Here is an 18,073-nt window from a genome sequence, read left to right on the forward strand (position 1 = left end):
GAGCTGCGAGTTTTAGAGAGATCCCTTTAGTGCTGTGGAGAAGAGGTTGAATGGGGTGCCTAGAGGCAGGTCCCTCAGGGGAAGCTGGGCAGGCTGTAGACACCCAGGAGGAACTGGGGCAAGGCCACAGGTCGTGGGGACAGGGGAAGTTGCAGCTGAGACAGGGCAGCTGCTCACACAGAGATGCTCTGTTCTCTGACCCCACTGTAGCTTCAGGGCTCATGAATTTTTCAGCCAAACAAGACTTGAGTTTCAGATTCCAGGGCGCCTGGCCCAGGCTTTTGGGTTCTATTTACTGCCTGAAAACACCTCAGGGCCCCAGGAGAAGGGCCCTTGATGAGGTTCAGTGATGCCTGGGCTGGGGTGAGGGACTGGCAGCTCCCAAGCCCCCCTAATTCACCTTCTGAGCGGAGGGCTGGTAGGATCTTGGAGATTACCCTTATTTGAGAAGGAGGCAGCATAAAACCTTGGGTTTGCAGGATTAGAATTCCAGCTTGGCCACTGCTGACAGGTGACTTTTTTTAAAAAATTAAATCTTTATTGTTCAGATTATTACAGTTGTTCCTCTTTTTTCCCCCCATAGCTCTCCTCCACCCGGTTCCCACCCCACCCTCTGCCCTTACCCCCCCCCACTGTCCTCATCCATAGGTGTACGATTTTTGTCCAGTCTCTTCCCGCACCCCCACACCCCTTTCCCCCCTGAGAATAATCAGTCCACTCCCTTTCTATGCCCCTGATTCTATTATATTCACCAGTTTATTCTGTTCATCAGATTATTTATTCACTTAATTTTTAGATTCACTTGTTGATAGATGTGTATTTGTTGTTCATAATTTGTATCTTTACCTTTTTCTTCTTCTTCTTCTTCTTAAAGGATACCTTTCAGCATTTCATATAATACTGGTTTGGTGGTGATGAACTCCTTTAGCTTTTTCTTATCTGTGAAGCTCTTTATCTGACCTTCAATTCTGAATGATAGCTTTGCTGGGTAAAGTAATCTTGGTTGTAGGTTCTTGGCATTCATCACTTTGAATATTTCTTGCCACTCCCTTCTGGCCTGCATAGTTTCTGTTGAGAAATCAGCTGACAGTTGTATGGGTACTCCCTTGTAGGTAATTGAGTCTCTTTCTCTTGCTGCTTTTAAGATTCTCTCTTTGTCTTTTGCTCTTGGCATTTTAATTATGATGTGTCTTGGTGTGGTCCTCTTTGGATTCCTTTTGTTTGGGGTTCTCTGCGCTTCCTGGACTTGTAAGTCTATTTCTTTCACCAGGTAGGGGAAGTTTTCTGTCATTATTTCTTCAAATAGGTTTTCAATATCTTGCTCTCTTTCTTCTTCTGGCACCCCCATAATTCAGATGTTGGTGCGCTTGAAGTTGTCCCAGAGGCTCCTTACACTATCTTCCTATTTTTGGATTCTTTTTTCTTTTTGTTTTTCCGGTTGCGTGATTTTTGCTTCTTCGTATTTCAAATCTTTGACTTGATTCTTGCGATCCTCTAGTCTGCTGTTGGAACTCTGTATAATATTCTTTATTTCAGTCAGTGTATGCTTAACTTCTAGTTGGTCCTTTTTCATATCCTCGAGGGTCTCACTAGATTTATTGAGGGTCTCACTAAATTTATCGGCAGTTTCTAGAAAATTCTTGAAAAACCTTATAAGTGTGGTTTTGAACTCTATATCCAGTAGTTTGCTTTCCTCCATTTCTGTCATTTGTGACCTGTTTCTTTGTCTCCACATTTTTTATGCTTCCCTGTGTTGATAGAGTGGCTTTCTGTGCTAGGTGTCCTATAGGGCCCAGTGGCTCAGCCTCCCCAATTACCTGAGGTGGACACTCTTGGTGCACCCCCTTGTGGGCTTTGTGCACAGTCTTGTTGTAGTTCAGCCTTGATTGTTGTAGTTATCACTGGGAGGAATTGACCTCCAGGCCAATTGGCTGTGAGAATCAGCTGTGTCTGCAGTGGGAGAACTTCTGTGCTGGAGACACCCTTCTGGGGCAAGACTTGCTTCAGTGGGGCTTTGGTGCTCACTGAGTCTGCCCCGTGAGTGTGTCCCTTATGGATCTAAGGAGTTGTAATCTGGATGGTCCCACTCTGACCACTGGGTACACTGGCTCTTGGATCTCTAAGGAGGTGCTAATTTAGTCTCTGCCTGAGGCTACCCAGCAGGAGCTATGGAGAGATCTGCAGATTCCTCTTCTTTGGGGTTTGAAGGTGCCCAGATGAGGCCCAGCTGTGAAGCAATGCAAGCTGCTGTGGGGCCTTGGGCCTTCTTTTGGAAGTTCTGGGTCTCTCTGACCCAGCTGCAGTTTGTTAGGTAATTTTCATATTGCAAAGGGCCAGGCCTTTCATATGCAAAAGCCTCTGCTGGGGCAGGGTCTCAGGGAATCAACAGGGCGGAGCAAAAAGCTATGGCTGATCCTCAGTCCTACCCTAAGAGACCCCGAGTCTCAGTGTCCCGGTAATCGCTGCAAGCACCTCTGAGAGAAAGCTGCCCTCGAGTTCCGACCGATGCCAGACAGTCCAGTTTCTCCCCGTATGAGTCTGGGTCCCCAGAGACTCACCTGGAACTGGAGTTCAGAGCAGTCGGGAGCTTGAGACTCCCTCCCGATTGAAAAAGACAACCGTGTCCTCAGTTGACAGCCCTTTCCACAGGCATCTCTGTACCTCTGCACTTTACTTCCGCACCTCCTCTGAGTCTCAGTGTGCTTTTCTCTTTCCTTCTAGTTGTAGAATTTCCACTCAGCCAGCCTTCCTGTGGTTCTGGATGATGTCCATTTTGTCTTTTAGTTGTATTTTTGAAGTGGTTGTGCGAGGCAGCAATTTCTGGTGTTTACCTATGCCGCCATCTTGGTTTCTCCGGCAGGTGACTTTTTACATACATATCTTTATTGATTTCAGAGAGGAAGGAAGAGGGAGAGATAGAAATATCAATGATGAGAGAGAATCATTGATCAGCTGCCTCTGGCATGCTCCACACTGGGGATGAGCTCACAGCACCCGCATGTACCCTGACCAGGAATTGAACCGTGACCTCTTGGTTCATAGGTCGAGGCTCAACCACTGAGCCACACCAGCCAGGCTGGCAGGTGACTTTGTAGAGTCACTGATTCTCTGAGCTTCCATTTTCCTATCTGTCGAATGGAGGTAACAGGCTTCCCTAAATAAAAACATGGTTTCATGGAGGGTTCCTGCATGGGAGACGGTTAGGGCAGCACCTGAGTACAGAGAGTAGCATACAGGCGGGAGCTGTTGTTAGTAATAAGAATTCTCGTATCCCACAATGCAGCAGAGCAGGTGGGTGAAAGCTGGGATCAGGCTTGTTAAGACTCAGATTCCAATTTTGACTCAGCTGTCTCCAGGCTGCGGCCTTGAACCAGTGGCTTTACCTCTCTCGACCTCTGCTTCTTCCAATGTAAGAAGACAAGAAGGTCTTCCCCTCAGGTCCTGAATTATCAGATAAAACATAGTTGGGAAGACTGGAATCAAACACAGCAAAAAATAACAACCTTAAAAAAAAAAAGAAAAGAAAAAAAGTAGTGTTGGGCCCTAGCTGGTTTGGCTCAATGGATAGAGCGTCGGCCCACAGACTGAAGGGTCCCAGGTTCGATTCCAGTCAAGGAATCTTGGTTGCAGGCTTTATCCCTGGCCCTGGTCAGGGTGCCGGCAGAAGGCAACCAATCAATGTGTCTCTCTCCCATCAATGTTACTCTCTCTCTCTGTCTCTCCCCCTCCCTTCCACTCTCTCTAAAAATCAATGGGAAAATATTCTCAGGCATGTGCCCCTGACTGGAATCGAACCCGGGACCATTCAGTTCACCGGCCCGACGCTCTATCCACTGAGCCAAACCGGCTAGGGCTTAAAAAATATTTTTATTGATTTCAGAGAGGAAGGGAGAGGGAGAGAGAGATAGAAACATCAATGAGAATCATTGATCAGCTGCCTCTTGCACGCCCCATACTGGGAATAGAGCCCGCAACTCGGGCATGTGCCTTTGACCAGAATAGAACCAGGGACCCTTCAATCCGCAGGCCAATGCTCTAGTCACTGAGCCAAACCAGCTAGGACTATAAATATTTTTTGAATGGTTCAAGCTGTGTGCTCAGTGGTTGAGCTTCAACCTATGAACCAAGAGGTCACGGTTCGATTCCCAGTCGACAGGAAGCAGCCGGTCTATGGTTCTCTCTCATCATTGATGTTTCTATCTCTCTCTCCCTCTCCCTTCCTCTCTGAAATTAATAAAAAATATTAAAAATATTTTTGAATGAATAAGAGTAACATTAGGAATAATAATAAAAGCAGCTACATTTGCCTTACTCAGAGTGCAACCCACAGTTCCTGTCACTGAGTGAAAGAATTTACTAGTGATTAATATTTAAGTGAAAGAATAATTCATAGGTGAGGTAAACGTGCGCAGACCCCGTCCTAAAGCCAGAACTGATGGCTGATCTGGACGCTGGGGGCATCAGTCCCCTCCAACAAATGGTGGCCCCAGGTGCCGGGGCTGTGATCACCTCCACTTTCATGACCCCCCTGAACGTGGTGAAGGCCCGCCTGCTGTCTCAACTCCCCGCAGTGACCAGTGAGCTGATGCCTCCCTCCAGACTCTGGAGCCTCTTACGCCAAATTGCCCTCCTCCCTCCAACCCACAGGGAAGTGCCTCCTGTCCTGCAATGGTGTCCTGGAACCCCGGTACCTGTGCCCAAATGGTGCCCGCTGTGCCAACTGCGTTCAGGACCCCACTACCCCACTAGCTTCACCTGGTGATGACTGTGCCAGCAACTGCCATCTACTTCACGGCCTATGACAACTCAAGGCCTTCGTGTGTGGTCGAGCCCTGGCCTCTGACTTCTATGCACCCATGGTGGCTGGTGCACTGGCCTGCTTGGGCACCGAGACTGTGATAGGCCCCTAGCGCTGGTAGGGACTAAGCTGCAGGCTCAGCCCGTGTCATACCGCGAGTTGGGTGCCTGAGTCCGAACCTCCATAGCTCAGGGCGGCTGCCCTCACTGTGGCTGGGCTGGGGCCCCACTGCTCTTCCGGATGTGCCCTCTTCAGCCCTGCACTGGTTCAACTATGAGCTGGTAAAGAGCTGGCTGAGTGGGCGCAGGCCAAAGGACCAGACTTCGGTGGGCATCAGCTTTGTGGCTGGCGGCATCTCAGGGACGATGGCTGCCATCCCGACTCTACCCTTTGATGTGGCGAAGGCTCAACGCCAGGTTACAGGCTGGGAGCGGTGGAGGCTGTGAGAGTGTCACCCGCCCAGTGCACGCTGACTCCACGTGGCTGCTGCTGCTGCTGCTGCTGCTGCTGCTGCTGCTGCGGATCCCGGCGGTCCGGCACCAGGGGCCTCTTTGCAGGCTTCCTCCCAAAGATCACCAAGGCCGCCCCCTCCTGTGCCATCATGATCAGCACATGAGTTGGGCAAAAGCTTCTTTCAGAGGCTCAACCTGAAACAGCCTCTGAGCCTGAGAGGGGCGAGGGGATGAGGGCCCCATCTCTCCCATGGGTGGTGTGGGGCAGGAGACTGAGCCCAGTGCCTGTCCTCAGGGTAGGGGGCCCCAAGGGTGCCAGCCCATCCCTGGGGCCTGCCCAGGCCCCCATCAGACAGCTTTCTTCCTGCTGGTCCTCATCCCAAGACACAAGGATCATCACTTTTCCACCCAACCCCCCAAGTTCAAGACCAAATCTGTTAACTCTCTCCTCCCCCTGCCCTCTCGCCCATTTTCCTGTGTTTGTTGTGGCTGGGCCTGCCCCCAAGGCCCACAGAACCCGGGACCTGGCCAGTCTGAACCCAATGCTGTGAATTCACTGAGTGTAAGATGAAAAAAAAAAAAAAAGAGAATAATTCATAAATATTTATTGTATAAACGAGGAAAAGAATTAATGATTTGGACAAATATTATTGAGCACCCAGTGCTGGGCACTGGAAATACAAACATGAACAGGACAAAGTCCCTGCTGTATTGGGTCTGACATGCGTGTGGGAGAGACCGCACGGACGGAGGGACGGATGGACAGACGGGTGGACGGATGTCTGGGTCTCCACCCATCCGCACTCCTGGGCGAGAAGGGAAAGCGAGGCGGGGTAGCTGTGCGGGCCGGAGTCCGGCCCCTTTCCTTCCCGCAGGGACTTCTTTTTTTTTTTAAATATATATTATTGATTTTCACAGAGAGGAAGGGAGAGGGATAGAGAGCTAGATACATTGATGAGAGAGAAACATCGATCAGCTGCCTCCCGCACACCCCCCACTGGGGATTTGCCTGCAACCAAGGTACATGCCCTTGACAGGAATCGAACCTGGGACCCTTCAGTCCGCAGGCCGACGCTCTATCCACTGAGCCAAACCGGCCAGGGCCGCGGGGACTTCTTGTCCGCTGACAGCTCCGCTCACCTGGCGGCCTCCCCTTTAAGACGCGCTCACCTGGGCGCTCACCTGCGCCGGCGCTTCCGCAGGAAGAAGGAAGCGGCGCCGCCGTCGCCGTCGTCCCCGTCCTCCCTCCCGGCTCCCGGCCCGCCGGCCGCCACCATGTCCGCCTCGGCTGTCTTCATCCTCGACGTCAAGGGCAAGGTGAGGCTGGGCGTGGGGTGGGGGGTGGGGGCGGACAGGTGGTGGCAGCGCGGCCCAGGTGTCCCCGAGGGCGGGGGGCTCCCCTCCCCCACCCGAGTCCTGGGTCCCGGTCCCGTCCCGCCGGCACCGGCCGCGTGCTCGCCTCTCTGAGCCTGGGTCTCACGCTCCGTAACCATGGGAACGAGGGGTCTCCACCCCAAACAATTAGCACAACCCGCAGACCTGCTGCGAACACGCGGGGATCGGCCCACTGGAATTGTTATTTCTGTCACCATCCGCACCCACAGTATGAATATTTGGGGCAGACAGCAGGGCCAGGGGGCCCTGATTCCCCTGTGGGGCTGCTTTGTCCCTTTCTGGGGCCCCCTCTTACTGTCCCGTCATTCAGTAGCAATCATAAGAGCGATGGGGAAGATAATATTTCCGACAATAATAGTGAGAGCTCAGGTGTCTGAGGACCTGCTCCCAGTTCTGAGCACTGGACGAAACAATTAGGTTCTGTTGTTATTGATGGCTTACTCCCTGCCAGTCAGAGCTAAGAGAGCTATATGGGCACAATCATTTTTATTTTCTTTCTTTTTCTCTTCTAGGTATAATCTTTCTTTTTTTCTTTTACTTCTTGGCATGATCTTTCTTTTCTTCCTTCCCTCTTCTATAATCTCTCTTTTCTCCTCTTTCTATAATCTGTCCTTCCTCCCATCCTTCCCTTCTTACCGTTCGTCATCCCTACCTTCCGATTTGGTGCATATGAAGCCCTGGGCAAGAGCAGGATTTCTGGAATGAGGCTACTTGGTCCAATTCCCAATTTCCCACTTATTATGAACACGGTTCCTACCTCAGTTTCCCCATCTGTAAGAGGGAGGTGACAGTGACACGACCTCACAGGGTTGAGAACTAAATCAGCAAGCAAACATCCACTCTTTTTTTTTTCTTTCTGAGAGCATATCTATTAAAGCTGGGGACAATGAAAAAGGAAGGGTATAGGACAGGAGAAGCAACAGGAGAGAGCCTACTTTGGCACTTTATAGGAAAGAAATGAGCCTGGGCAGGGCTGCTATTGGCTCACTGAAAAGTCAGAGAAAAGAGGGCCTTGGCGACAGGTCCTGGGAGGAACTGCAGCTGCCCATTGCTCCCCCGGTTGCAAGTCTCCTGGGGGCCCTTAGGGTGTAGGACAGTGATGGCCAACCTTTTGAGCTCGGCGTGTCAGCATTTTGAAAAACCCTAACTTAACTCTGGTGCCGTGTCACATATAGAAATTTTTTTATATTTGCAACCATAGTAAAACAAAGACTTATATTTTTGATATTTATTTTATATATTTAAATGCCATTTAACAAAGAAAAATCAACCAAAAAAATGAGTTCGCGTGTCACCTCTGACACGCGTGTCATAGGTTCGCCATCACTGGTGTAGGAGATGCACATTTAAGAGTGAAGAAAGGTGTGGGTGTGCTCCTGGGAGGGGGAGGGCCAAGCATCCAGTCTTTAATAGAACTATGACCTGGACCTTAGTGAAGGGTCTAGACATGTTAGCTGTTTTTATCACGTGCCCATTTTACAGAGGAGGAAACTGAGGTGCAGAGAGGTGCTCAGGCCCCTGGGCCAGGGAGTAGGGTCCGAACCAGGCACTCTGGGTAGAGTGCCCCTGGGTGGAGGGTCCCTGGATCCCAGTGATGACTGGGCTTTCTCTGCCCACCCTTAGCCCCTGATCAGTCGAAACTACAAGGGCGATGTGGCCATGAGCGAGATAGAGCACTTTATGCCTCTGCTCATGCAGCGGGAGGAAGAGGGCGCCCTGACCCCACTGCTGAGCCACGGCCGGGTCCACTTCCTGTGGATCAAATACAGCAACCTCTACTGTATCCAGCCACAGGTGGGGTCCCTGGGGGGCTGGGGTGGTGGCAGCTCAGGCCCAGACCGGGTAGGCTGAGGATAGGAGTTGCACAGCACATCAGTGCAACTCCTGTCCTCAGCCTAGGCGTGTGTGGGGGGCAGAAATGGGGTGCTGGTGGGGAACAGGGTGGGGGTTCAGGGTCTGTGCTCCATTTGAGCCCTTCGAAAACGGCACCTTTTCCTTAACCTCGCCGCCCGCAGTGGTGGCCACCACGCTGAAGAACGCCAATGCCTCGCTCGTGTACTCCTTCCTCTACAAGACAGTGGAGGTAGGTTGGGGCCTCCCATTGGTCAGCTGGTCTGTTGGTCCACCTGTCCTGCCCATCTCTTTCATGATCCATTTTTCTAAGAAGCTCTGCCTGACCTCCCCGGGGGTGCCCTAACAAAGTCCCATCACTTTGTGTTCTCACTGGCTGCTATGGGATCATCTCTCCCTATAATAGGCAGGGACCATGGGGTCTTAGAGAGAGTGTAACTGCTCAAATCTGAGCCAGAGTGAACTGGTTTCCAATCCTAGCTTCCCCTGCTTCCTGGCTATATGACCTGAGCAAGTCTCTTCTCTCTGTGCCTCAAAACGGGGTTACAGCAAGTCCTACCTCGGGGTTGTACAAATTAATAAAATTCATACCTCTAAAGTGCCTAAAACAGTGCTCAGTATACACTAAGTGCTCAATAAAGGCTTGGTATTATTGTTAGCATTATCACAAAGGTTACAAAATCATATAATTTAGTGAGCTCTTACTATATGCCATTCTCAATGACTGAGAAAGTGCTCAGTCATCGCTATTCAACAAACAAGAAATATTCATGGATTTGTCTCCTCTCTGCCAGGCAAAGGAAAAACACCTATGCATTAGACAGGTCTCTGTCCTGAGGAGTTAAAGGGCATAAAGGAGATTAAATCTGATTAAGATGCTAATCTCACCATAGGATCATGATACTCATGGAGGGGAGTGGTCCCCACTCACCCAGGTATAACCAAGACTCCTTACCTTGAGGGGGTGACATTTGAGCTGAGGTCTGAATGACAAGCAGGCCTCTGTGAGCTGAGCTGAAGGAAGAGTGTTCCAAGCAGAGGGAATGGCATATGCAAAGGCCCTGGGGTAGGAATAGAAAGGCCAGTGAGGTTGGAGCAGAATGAGGAGTGGAGAATAGTTCAAATGTTGATGACTAACAGGTTCTCTTCTGTGGTCATCCCTACTAATTCCCAGGGGCTGTTAACTGGGGGACCCCAAACTTCCAAGGCCTATGAATAGAATACAGAAAGTCCATGACCTCAGTCATGTTTCTGTATAACAGGTTTCCTTTGCCACCTGTGTATTTTGTTTTATGTATTTATTCTGAGATGGGCCCATGAACATCAGATATGCAGGGATCCATGGTCCAAGAAAAAACAAACAAACAAGAAAACCAGTTCTAATTCTTCCTGGACCTCCCCACCTCTGGGTTCCTACTTTCCTTGAGTTTTCCACATTATTGTACCCAACACGTTGGATTATATTGGTTCTGTTACCAGTCCATTTCCCACACTGGACTTCTCCCTGAGGGCAGGGACCCTGTGGGCTTTGTCCATCGTTAATGTCCCAGCACTGGTATAAAGTAGGCACTCAATAATTGCTTGTTAGCTGAAACCGGTTTGGCTCAGTGGATAGAGCGTCGGCTTGTGGACTGAAAGGTCCTAGGTTCGATTCCGGTCAAGGGCATGTACCTGGGTTGCGGGCACATCCCCAGTGGGAGATGTGCAGGAGGCAGCTGATCGATGTTTCTCTCTCATCGATGTTTCTAACTCTCTATCTCTCTCCCTTCCTCTCTGTAAAAAATCAATAAAATATATTAAAAAAAAATTGCTTGTTGGATGGCTGGCTGGATCAATGGGGACCCAGCCTATGGCTCCACCAGCTCCACCTCTGTGGGTGTCTGTTCCTGCACCCCCAGGTATTCTCCGAATACTTCAAGGAGCTGGAGGAGGAGAGCATCCGGGACAACTTTGTCATTGTCTACGAGCTGCTGGATGAGCTCATGGACTTTGGCTTCCCCCAGACCACTGACAGCAAGATTCTGCAGGAGTGAGTGTGCTGTGGGAGCAGCCACAGGGCCGGTCATGGTGGCACGAAGCGGAGGAGGGCCAGGAGGTGTCCCCGGGCCCCCCTGTTCATGCTCCCTGCCGTCCTGCCAGGTACATCACGCAGCAGGGCAACAAGCTGGAGACGGGCAAGTCACGGGTGCCGCCCACTGTCACCAATGCCGTGTCCTGGCGCTCCGAGGGCATCAAGTACAAGAAGAATGAGGTCTTCATCGACGTCATAGAGTCTGTCAACCTGCTGGTGAGCCCCTGCCGCGGTCTGGGGACGGGAGAGGGGGCCCTCTGCCTGCTGACCCTCATGCCCATGTGTGCATCCCCAGGTCAATGCCAATGGCAGTGTCCTGCTGAGCGAGATCGTGGGCACCATCAAGCTCAAGGTGTTTCAAGCTCAAGGTGTTTCTGTCGGGAATGCCAGAGCTGCGGCTCGGCCTCAACGATCGCGTGCTCTTTGAGCTCACTGGCCGTAGGTGTCTGGAGCAGGGGGTTCATGGAGGAGACCGAGACCCCTCTGCATCTGGGGCCCCAGAGAATTGCAGTCAGTTCTGAAATCAGCACTCGAGCACCCTCTGCTGGTCATGGCCAGCACTACAGCTGCTGGTTCTTTGAGCAAATGCTTCTTTATTAAGTGCTGGGTGCAAGGACAGGGCAGTGACGAAAAAGACAAACCCTGGCCCTCACAGAGCTGACATTCTAGGCTATACAAGGAGACAGACTAGCATTGCGTTTAAAAGCCTGACAGTGAGACTCAGATTCCCTGGGTTCAGATCCTGGCTCTGCCCCTGGGCAGCTGGGTGATTGGGCAAGTTACTCATCCACTCTGGGCCTCAGCTTCCTCATCTGTCAAATGGGGGTGATGATAGCAGTGGGCTGTTAAGTTAGGGGTAGGGACCCTGCCCCGGCCCCCAGGGTCATCCTGCATGCTTGGCTCTGAGTTTCAGGAAACAAGAACAAGTCGGTGGAACTGGAGGATGTGAAATTTCACCAGTGTGTGCGACTCTCCCGTTTTGACAATGACCGTACCATTTCCTTTATCCCACCTGATGGCGACTTCGAGCTCATGTCCTACCGCCTCAGCACCCAGGTGAGGCAGGGTCAAGCCCCATGGCAGGGGAGGAGGGTGACCCCAGAACCTCCCAGAGCCCCCATTCCTTTGTCTGCAGGTCAAACCGCTGATCTGGATTGAGTCTGTCATTGAGAAGTTCTCCCACAGCCGGGTGGAGATCATGGTCAAGGTGGGTTGGAGGAACAGTTACTCACAGTGCTCGATCTGCCCCTCCCGCCTCCTCACCAATCTAACTTCCTCTCCCACCTCCCTCCTGGTTCATTTCCTTCCAGCCACACAGGCCCCTGGCTGGTTCCCAAACCTTCCAGGCTCAGGTCCCCCAACCCCTGCAGGGCCTTTGCACTGGCTGTTCCCTTTCCCTGGATCACTCCGCCCCCACTCACCCAGGTATACCCATGACTCCTTATCGCATCTCCTTAATCTCCTAAGTTGGAGATAGTCTAGATGCTTAAATGTCATCTCCTCAAAGAGGCCTTCCCTGATGGGTATACCTATTGAGAATTAATACCTGCCCCCAGCATTTCCCACCTCCCTTCTTTGCTCTATTTTTCTCTTCTATTATCACCATCTATGATCTGTTTTACTTACATATTTACTTTTTTAATAATATGTATACATATATAGATAGATAGCATATTTATATGATTTAAAGAATAATGAAATACCCAACTTATTTAAATGGACTTGACCTTGCCCAGCCATGGGCATGGCTTAGTGGTTGAGTGTTGACCTATGAACCAGGAGGTCATGGTTTGACTCCCGGTTGGGGCTCGATCCCCGGTGTGGGGTGTGCGGGAGGCAGCCTATCGATGGTGCTCTCTCATCATTAATGTTTCTATCTCTCTTTCCCTCTCCCTTCTTCTCTGAAATCAATAAAAATATATTTCAACAACAACAAAAAATGTATTTGACCAGAGCCTCTGATCCCCACATGTCCCTCCCCCAAGTCCTGCTCTCCCTTTGCCCAGAGGTAATTACAATCTTGAATTTTATGTAAATGATTTATTTGCTTTTCTTCATAATTTCGCCCCCCACATGTGTAGCCACAAATATTTCATTCCTGCCAGCTTCTGTATGATTTTGTGTATAACTTACTTTATTCGTGTAACATCGATTTAAAAATGAATTCGGTGTCATAGTTTGTGCATCCATTTCTATAGCTGTAGAATATTCCACCGTGGGAATCTATGTCTCCATTCTCTCACATGGGTTGTTTCAGTTCTTGGCTGCTCCAGTTCCCATTGCCATAAGCAGCTTGTGCATGTGTCCCAGTCCCACAGCAGGAGCTTCTTCAGAGCTTGTAGCACAGCCTCTTTCACAGACGGGGAAACAGGTCCTGGGATTATGATGTCACTCATCTAGGGAGGGAGCGCCCCTCACGTTGAACTTGGGTCCGCCTGACTCAGGAGTCTGTGTTCTTAGATTTGCCTTTGTTCCCTGGCCTTGGGGTCTCCGGGGAGCTGGGTTGCACAGTGGAGGGTCACCAGGGAGGGTCTTGATGCTCTTCAATGGCCCCATCTCTGCAGGAAAGAGAAAGGGACTGTTAATGCTAGAGCCTTTCATTCCCCGCCTCACCATTTACCTCCAAGTCCTCTGCCCCAGATCCCACTTCTCAAATATTCCTCCCCAAGTGAATAAGTAATAGTAGTAATCATAAGGGTAGCTACCACACATGGAGCACTTGGAAACCTTATGGTGAAAGCTTGTCCTGTCACACAGCTCTAGATACACATATAGTGCTGTAGCTTCTTCATTCATCTGTAAGGAGGACATGTAATGGTTGAGGACACAGGCTCAGTTTGAATCCCCACTATGCCAATTACCAGCTATGTGACTTGGGCAAAATGCTCTTTCTCTCTGTACCTCAGTCTCTTTTTAAAAATATATATTTTTATTGATTTGAGAGAGGGAGGGAGAGAGAGAGAGAGAGAGAGAGAGAGAGAGAGAAACATCAACAATGAGAGAGAATCATTCATTGGCTGCCTCCTGCTCGCCCCCACCCCCACTACTGGGGATCGAGCCCGCAACCCGGGCATGTGCCCTTGACCGGAATCGAACCCGGGCCCTTCAGTCCTCAGGCCAATGCTCTATCCACTGAGCCAAACCAGCTAGGGCTGTGCCTCAGTCTCTTACAAATGGACTTTAGGAATGGATCCTACTTTACAGAATCAGTGAGAGGATTAAGTGCTTGGCACAGGGCCTGGCGCATGGCAGGGGCTCAGTAAGTGCCACCTTCAAAGGAAAACCCCTCTCTGATGGGCTCATGGAAGTCATTTGGGACCTGGCAGAGGTGTATGACATTTTCCATATGGAAGGCACTAAGGGTAGGGCCTCTGGAGTCTCTCATGGGTGTGGACCCTGCTCTGCCACTTGTTGGCTGTGTGTCTCCAGGCAAATGCCTCTGTGCCTCTGTTTTCCTCATCTGCAAATTGGGCAGGACAGTGGTTTTCACTTCAGGGTTGTGGAGGCTCTCGATGAGAAGGCACATGGAAAGGGCTTGGTGAACAGTTGCAGAATCCATGAGCAAATTCTTCCTGCTGCACTCTCCCCCCCCCCCCAGGCCAAGGGACAGTTTAAGAAGCAGTCGGTGGCCAACGGCGTGGAGATATCTGTGCCGGTGCCCAGTGACGCCGACTCCCCGCGCTTCAAGACCAGCGTGGGCAGTGCCAAGTACGTGCCCGAGAAGAACATCGTGATTTGGAGTATTAAGTCTTTCCCGGTGAGCACTGGAGAGGGGTGGGGCTCTGCAAGGACCCACTCTAACTGCTTGAGGGCCAGGGGGATAACCAATCAGAGACCCACATCTGCCTGCACATGGTTGTCATTGCGGGGACGGGGGGCGGGGTAATAAAGCTAGACATCAGGCTAGGCTGGCATGGTGGTAAAGCTTCCCTACCAGGTCTGAGGCACCCAGCCTTGGGTTCAGATTCCCACCCCACTCTTTTTTTTTTTAATATATATTTTTATTGATTTCAGAGAGGAAGGGAGAGGGAGAGAGAGAGAGAAACATCAGTGATGAGAGAATCAACAATTGGCTGCCTCCTGCACGCCCCCTACTGGGAAGTGAGCCTGAAACCCAGACATGTGCCCTGACCAGGAATCAAACCGTGACCTCCTGGTTCATAGGTCGACGCTCAACCACTGAGCCACACAGATGGGGCTCCCATCCCACTCTTGCCTCTCTGAGCTGCATGGCCTCGGGAAGCCCTGTTCCCCACATGGAGCCTCAGTTTGCCCACCTGAAATAGGCAGGATTATGTTACCCACATCCTTGGGCCCATGGAGGGTTTGGTCTGTCCCTGGAATCAGGGAGGGGGGGTGGGGAGGGTTCATCAGGGCCTGAAAAGTGGGAGATGGCCCCACCCCACCTTCCAACCGGGCTGAGGCTGTGAGTCTTAGCCAGGAGCCTTCCTTGTCTGTGAAAGGGGCCGAGAGCTAAGACGGCTCCAGGGGCTGTTGTGAGGATGGTCTATGGTGCTTAGGGACCCCTCGGTGTGTCTGATGCCCCCCTGTGCCTTTAGGGGGGCAAGGAGTACCTGATGCGTGCCCACTTTGGCCTCCCCAGTGTGGAGAAGGAGGAGGAGGAGGGCCGGCCCCCCATTGGGGTCAAGTTTGAGATCCCCTATTTCACCGTCTCCGGGATTCAGGTAAGGGAAGTGGGCAGGGTGGCTCTTCTCTTAGACCTGAGTAGGTTCCCCTACTGAGTCACCTCTCCTCTGTAGCCAACCATGTCTTTTCCCCAGAACATTGTTGTCTCTTCTGCCCTCAGCCTGGGTCTCCTCTCCCTCTCCTCCTCCCTCCCCCTCTCCCTCTGTTCTGTGCCATCTTACTCCCCACTGACTTGTAACTTCCATCCCTCTCCTGCTTACAGGCTGTTCACCATTCCCTTGGCCTGTGGCACCTCATCTCCCCCAAACTGTGTTGTGTCTCTTTCCTCACACTGTGTCATCTCTTTCTGGACCTCTCTCCTGGACCACCTTCCTTTCCCCCGTCCCACTGTCCATGCCACATGGTTGCCCCGAGCCATGTCACTTAATTACTCCCAGCCTGTGCCCTTACTTCCCCAAGTGGTGTCACATATACTCCCCTGGTCCCAGCAAGCTCTCTCCCCTCAACCTGGGCCCCCTCCTTTCATTTCCTTTCAGGTCCGATACATGAAGATCATCGAGAAAAGCGGTTACCAGGCCCTGCCCTGGGTCCGCTACATCACCCAGAGTGGTGGTAAGGCAGCCGGCTCCTTGGGACAGTGGGGTCAAAGGGATGATGGGGATGGTCTTGGAGTTTTGATACATTCTCACTCTCACTTTGAGAGCTCCAGAACTCCACAGGCCTATCCTGTCTTTGTCACCATGCCAACTTGGGCCTTGGTTTGCCCATCTTTAAAATGGGGGCAGTTATCAGTTCCATCTGCTGCCTGGAAACAGGCTAGTTACTGTGGGTTCATTCCCTGTGTTTGATTCACCCTTGGCCTTGTAACTTCCTGGCAGAATTGATCCTGAACACTGGGGCTGGGGAAGGATTGGGGAGGCTGTCCCTCTGCGCCATTTGTACGGTTCTGAGATGTCCCTGCTCATTGTTTTCTTGCAGATTATCAACTTCGTACCAGCTAGAAAGGAGAGGAGGTAGGGCCTGGAACACGGGCCTCCCTCTCCCTCGGTCCTGATTGCGGACTTTAGAGGGAGGGAAGGAAGGTGGGGGAGGTGTGAGCAGGCCTCTGTTGGCTTAGCAGTTTCCTGCTTCCTGCTCCCAGCACCTGGCCCCCTCCCAGTCTTGTCCTCTACCCATAGGCTGGGAGGGATGGCCTCCCAGCTTCCCTCTTCCACTTCCACTTTTGTATGAAGAAAGAGAGGAGGGGCCTGGAAGCCCATTCAGGAGTGCCTTCACGCAGTGACCTGCCTTAGGGGTGTTGGTGCCCCTCCTTCTTCACAGCTGCTCATTGAGGATGGCATTAAAAACATCAACTCAGCTGTGCATGTGCTTCTTGGCTGGGGACTGGGGATGCCAGGGATGAATTGCTGGGATGGGAGTGGGTAGCACAGAGCCATTCTTCAGCCCTGGTCACAGCTCCTCTGGGCCAGTCCAGCTGCCTCCTCCTCGGTCCCCTGACCGGGGACTTTCCTCCCCGACCCCCTAGAGTCAGTTCCCCTCGCAGCCGCCAGAGGGCGCTGTTAAACCTCCAAGTCAGCCCTGGCTCCTCCGCTCAGAACCCTGGCGTGCTTCCCTCCTCCATTTGTGCCACCCATCCCGCCACCTACGTGCCCTCACCTCCCCCTCCATACCCGGCTCTTCCTGGACACACCAGGCGCACTCCCACCGCAGGGCCTTCGCATTTGTAGTGCCCTGGACCTGGCATGCTTTTCCTGGGTATCCACACACGCTCCTTACCGTAACTTCCGGTCTCAAATCAATGTCACCAGTTCAGGGTGACCTCTGTTTCAACAGCCTCCTTTCCCAATAGACTATTATCCCGTTGTATCAACTCCCTTAGCGTTTACCACTCTGAAAATACGTAATTACTGTTCCCTCCTGCCCTGAGCTGTAGCTCGCTCTCCAGTTGGGCGCCTACCATACAGTAGGTGTTCAGTAAAAAATAAAATAAAAATTTCCCCCCAGTAAATGTTTGAATGAAGGTCTCTGCCAGGTCCAGCCACGTGGCAGCTGCGGCCGTGAACGTTCCTCTCGTCCCTTGCACTTGCTGAGCTCGGGCTGATTCAATCTGAGCCAGAAAGAGATTTCCTCCTCATTCGCTCGTTTTATTTTCTCCACGGTGCCTCACGCTGTCTTAAATTATGTAGGTGCTTGAATGTGCGATGGGAAAGGTTCCTGCACAAGGTGAGTGCATGAATGAGACAAGTGCATTTATTCGCTCCCTGTGAAGGACGAATAAATGCTTATCGCACAGCATTTATGGTGGAACCGCGGGCGAGGCGGCCCCAACGGAGGCGCTGGGTTCCTGGAGCAGCCCGCGTTCCCCTGGCCTTGAACTTTCTCTCCCCGGTCAGTTAAACCGGCTCTGCCTCCCGCGCTCCAGGCGCATTTGAAAAACCGAAAACCCCGCCATTGCCGGCGGTCCGCCAATCGCCGCGGCTCGGCCAATCAGGAGCTGCACCGCCCACGCCAGCGCTCCAACCCTCCCCGGCAACGCGTAGCTATTGGCTGCCCTGGGCGCGTGGGCGGGGCGTCGCAGGGTCGGGCGCCGGGCGGCGCGGCGGGGCTACTTTGTAGCGAGCGAGTTTGTAAGAAAACAAATCGGCCGCGTTGGGGGCGGAGCTCAGCGCGCGGCCTCGCTCCCGGGCGGACAGCTCCGCAGCCGCGTCTCGGCGTCTGCTCAGAAGAGACTCCGCCCGCAGAGGAGGAGGGAGGGTGAGTGGGGCGGAGACCGGGCCCCCTGCGGGCCGCGGAGGGTTGGGCCTGCTTCCCAGCCCCTCGCGACCTGCCGGCTGACAGCGGGGAGGAGCCGGCCGGGGG

At 52.2% G+C, this 18,073-nt stretch overlaps 1 protein-coding gene and 1 pseudogene across 1 annotated transcript; both read left to right on the forward strand.

The window, feature by feature from the left end:
* The first annotated feature begins 4,435 nt into the window (after positions 1-4,435).
* LOC102433331 lies at positions 4,436-5,484 on the forward strand (annotated as a pseudogene).
* Positions 5,485-6,431: 947 nt separating this feature from the next.
* On the forward strand, positions 6,432-16,571 carry AP1M2 (adaptor related protein complex 1 mu 2 subunit). The gene is given in 13 exon segments (XM_006105739.3): positions 6,432-6,567; positions 8,269-8,425; positions 8,661-8,728; positions 10,395-10,525; positions 10,636-10,783; positions 10,863-10,910; positions 10,912-11,005; positions 11,481-11,623; positions 11,703-11,774; positions 14,166-14,324; positions 15,127-15,252; positions 15,751-15,826; positions 16,193-16,571. Coding segments are annotated over 13 exon segments (1,287 nt in total). The 5' UTR covers positions 6,432-6,525; the 3' UTR covers positions 16,216-16,571.
* The last annotated feature ends 1,502 nt before the right edge of the window (positions 16,572-18,073 follow it).

This window comes from Myotis lucifugus, unplaced genomic scaffold, assembly GCF_000147115.1.
Source record: "Myotis lucifugus unplaced genomic scaffold, Myoluc2.0 scaffold_719, whole genome shotgun sequence".
Classification (NCBI taxonomy): domain Eukaryota; kingdom Metazoa; phylum Chordata; class Mammalia; order Chiroptera; family Vespertilionidae; genus Myotis; species Myotis lucifugus.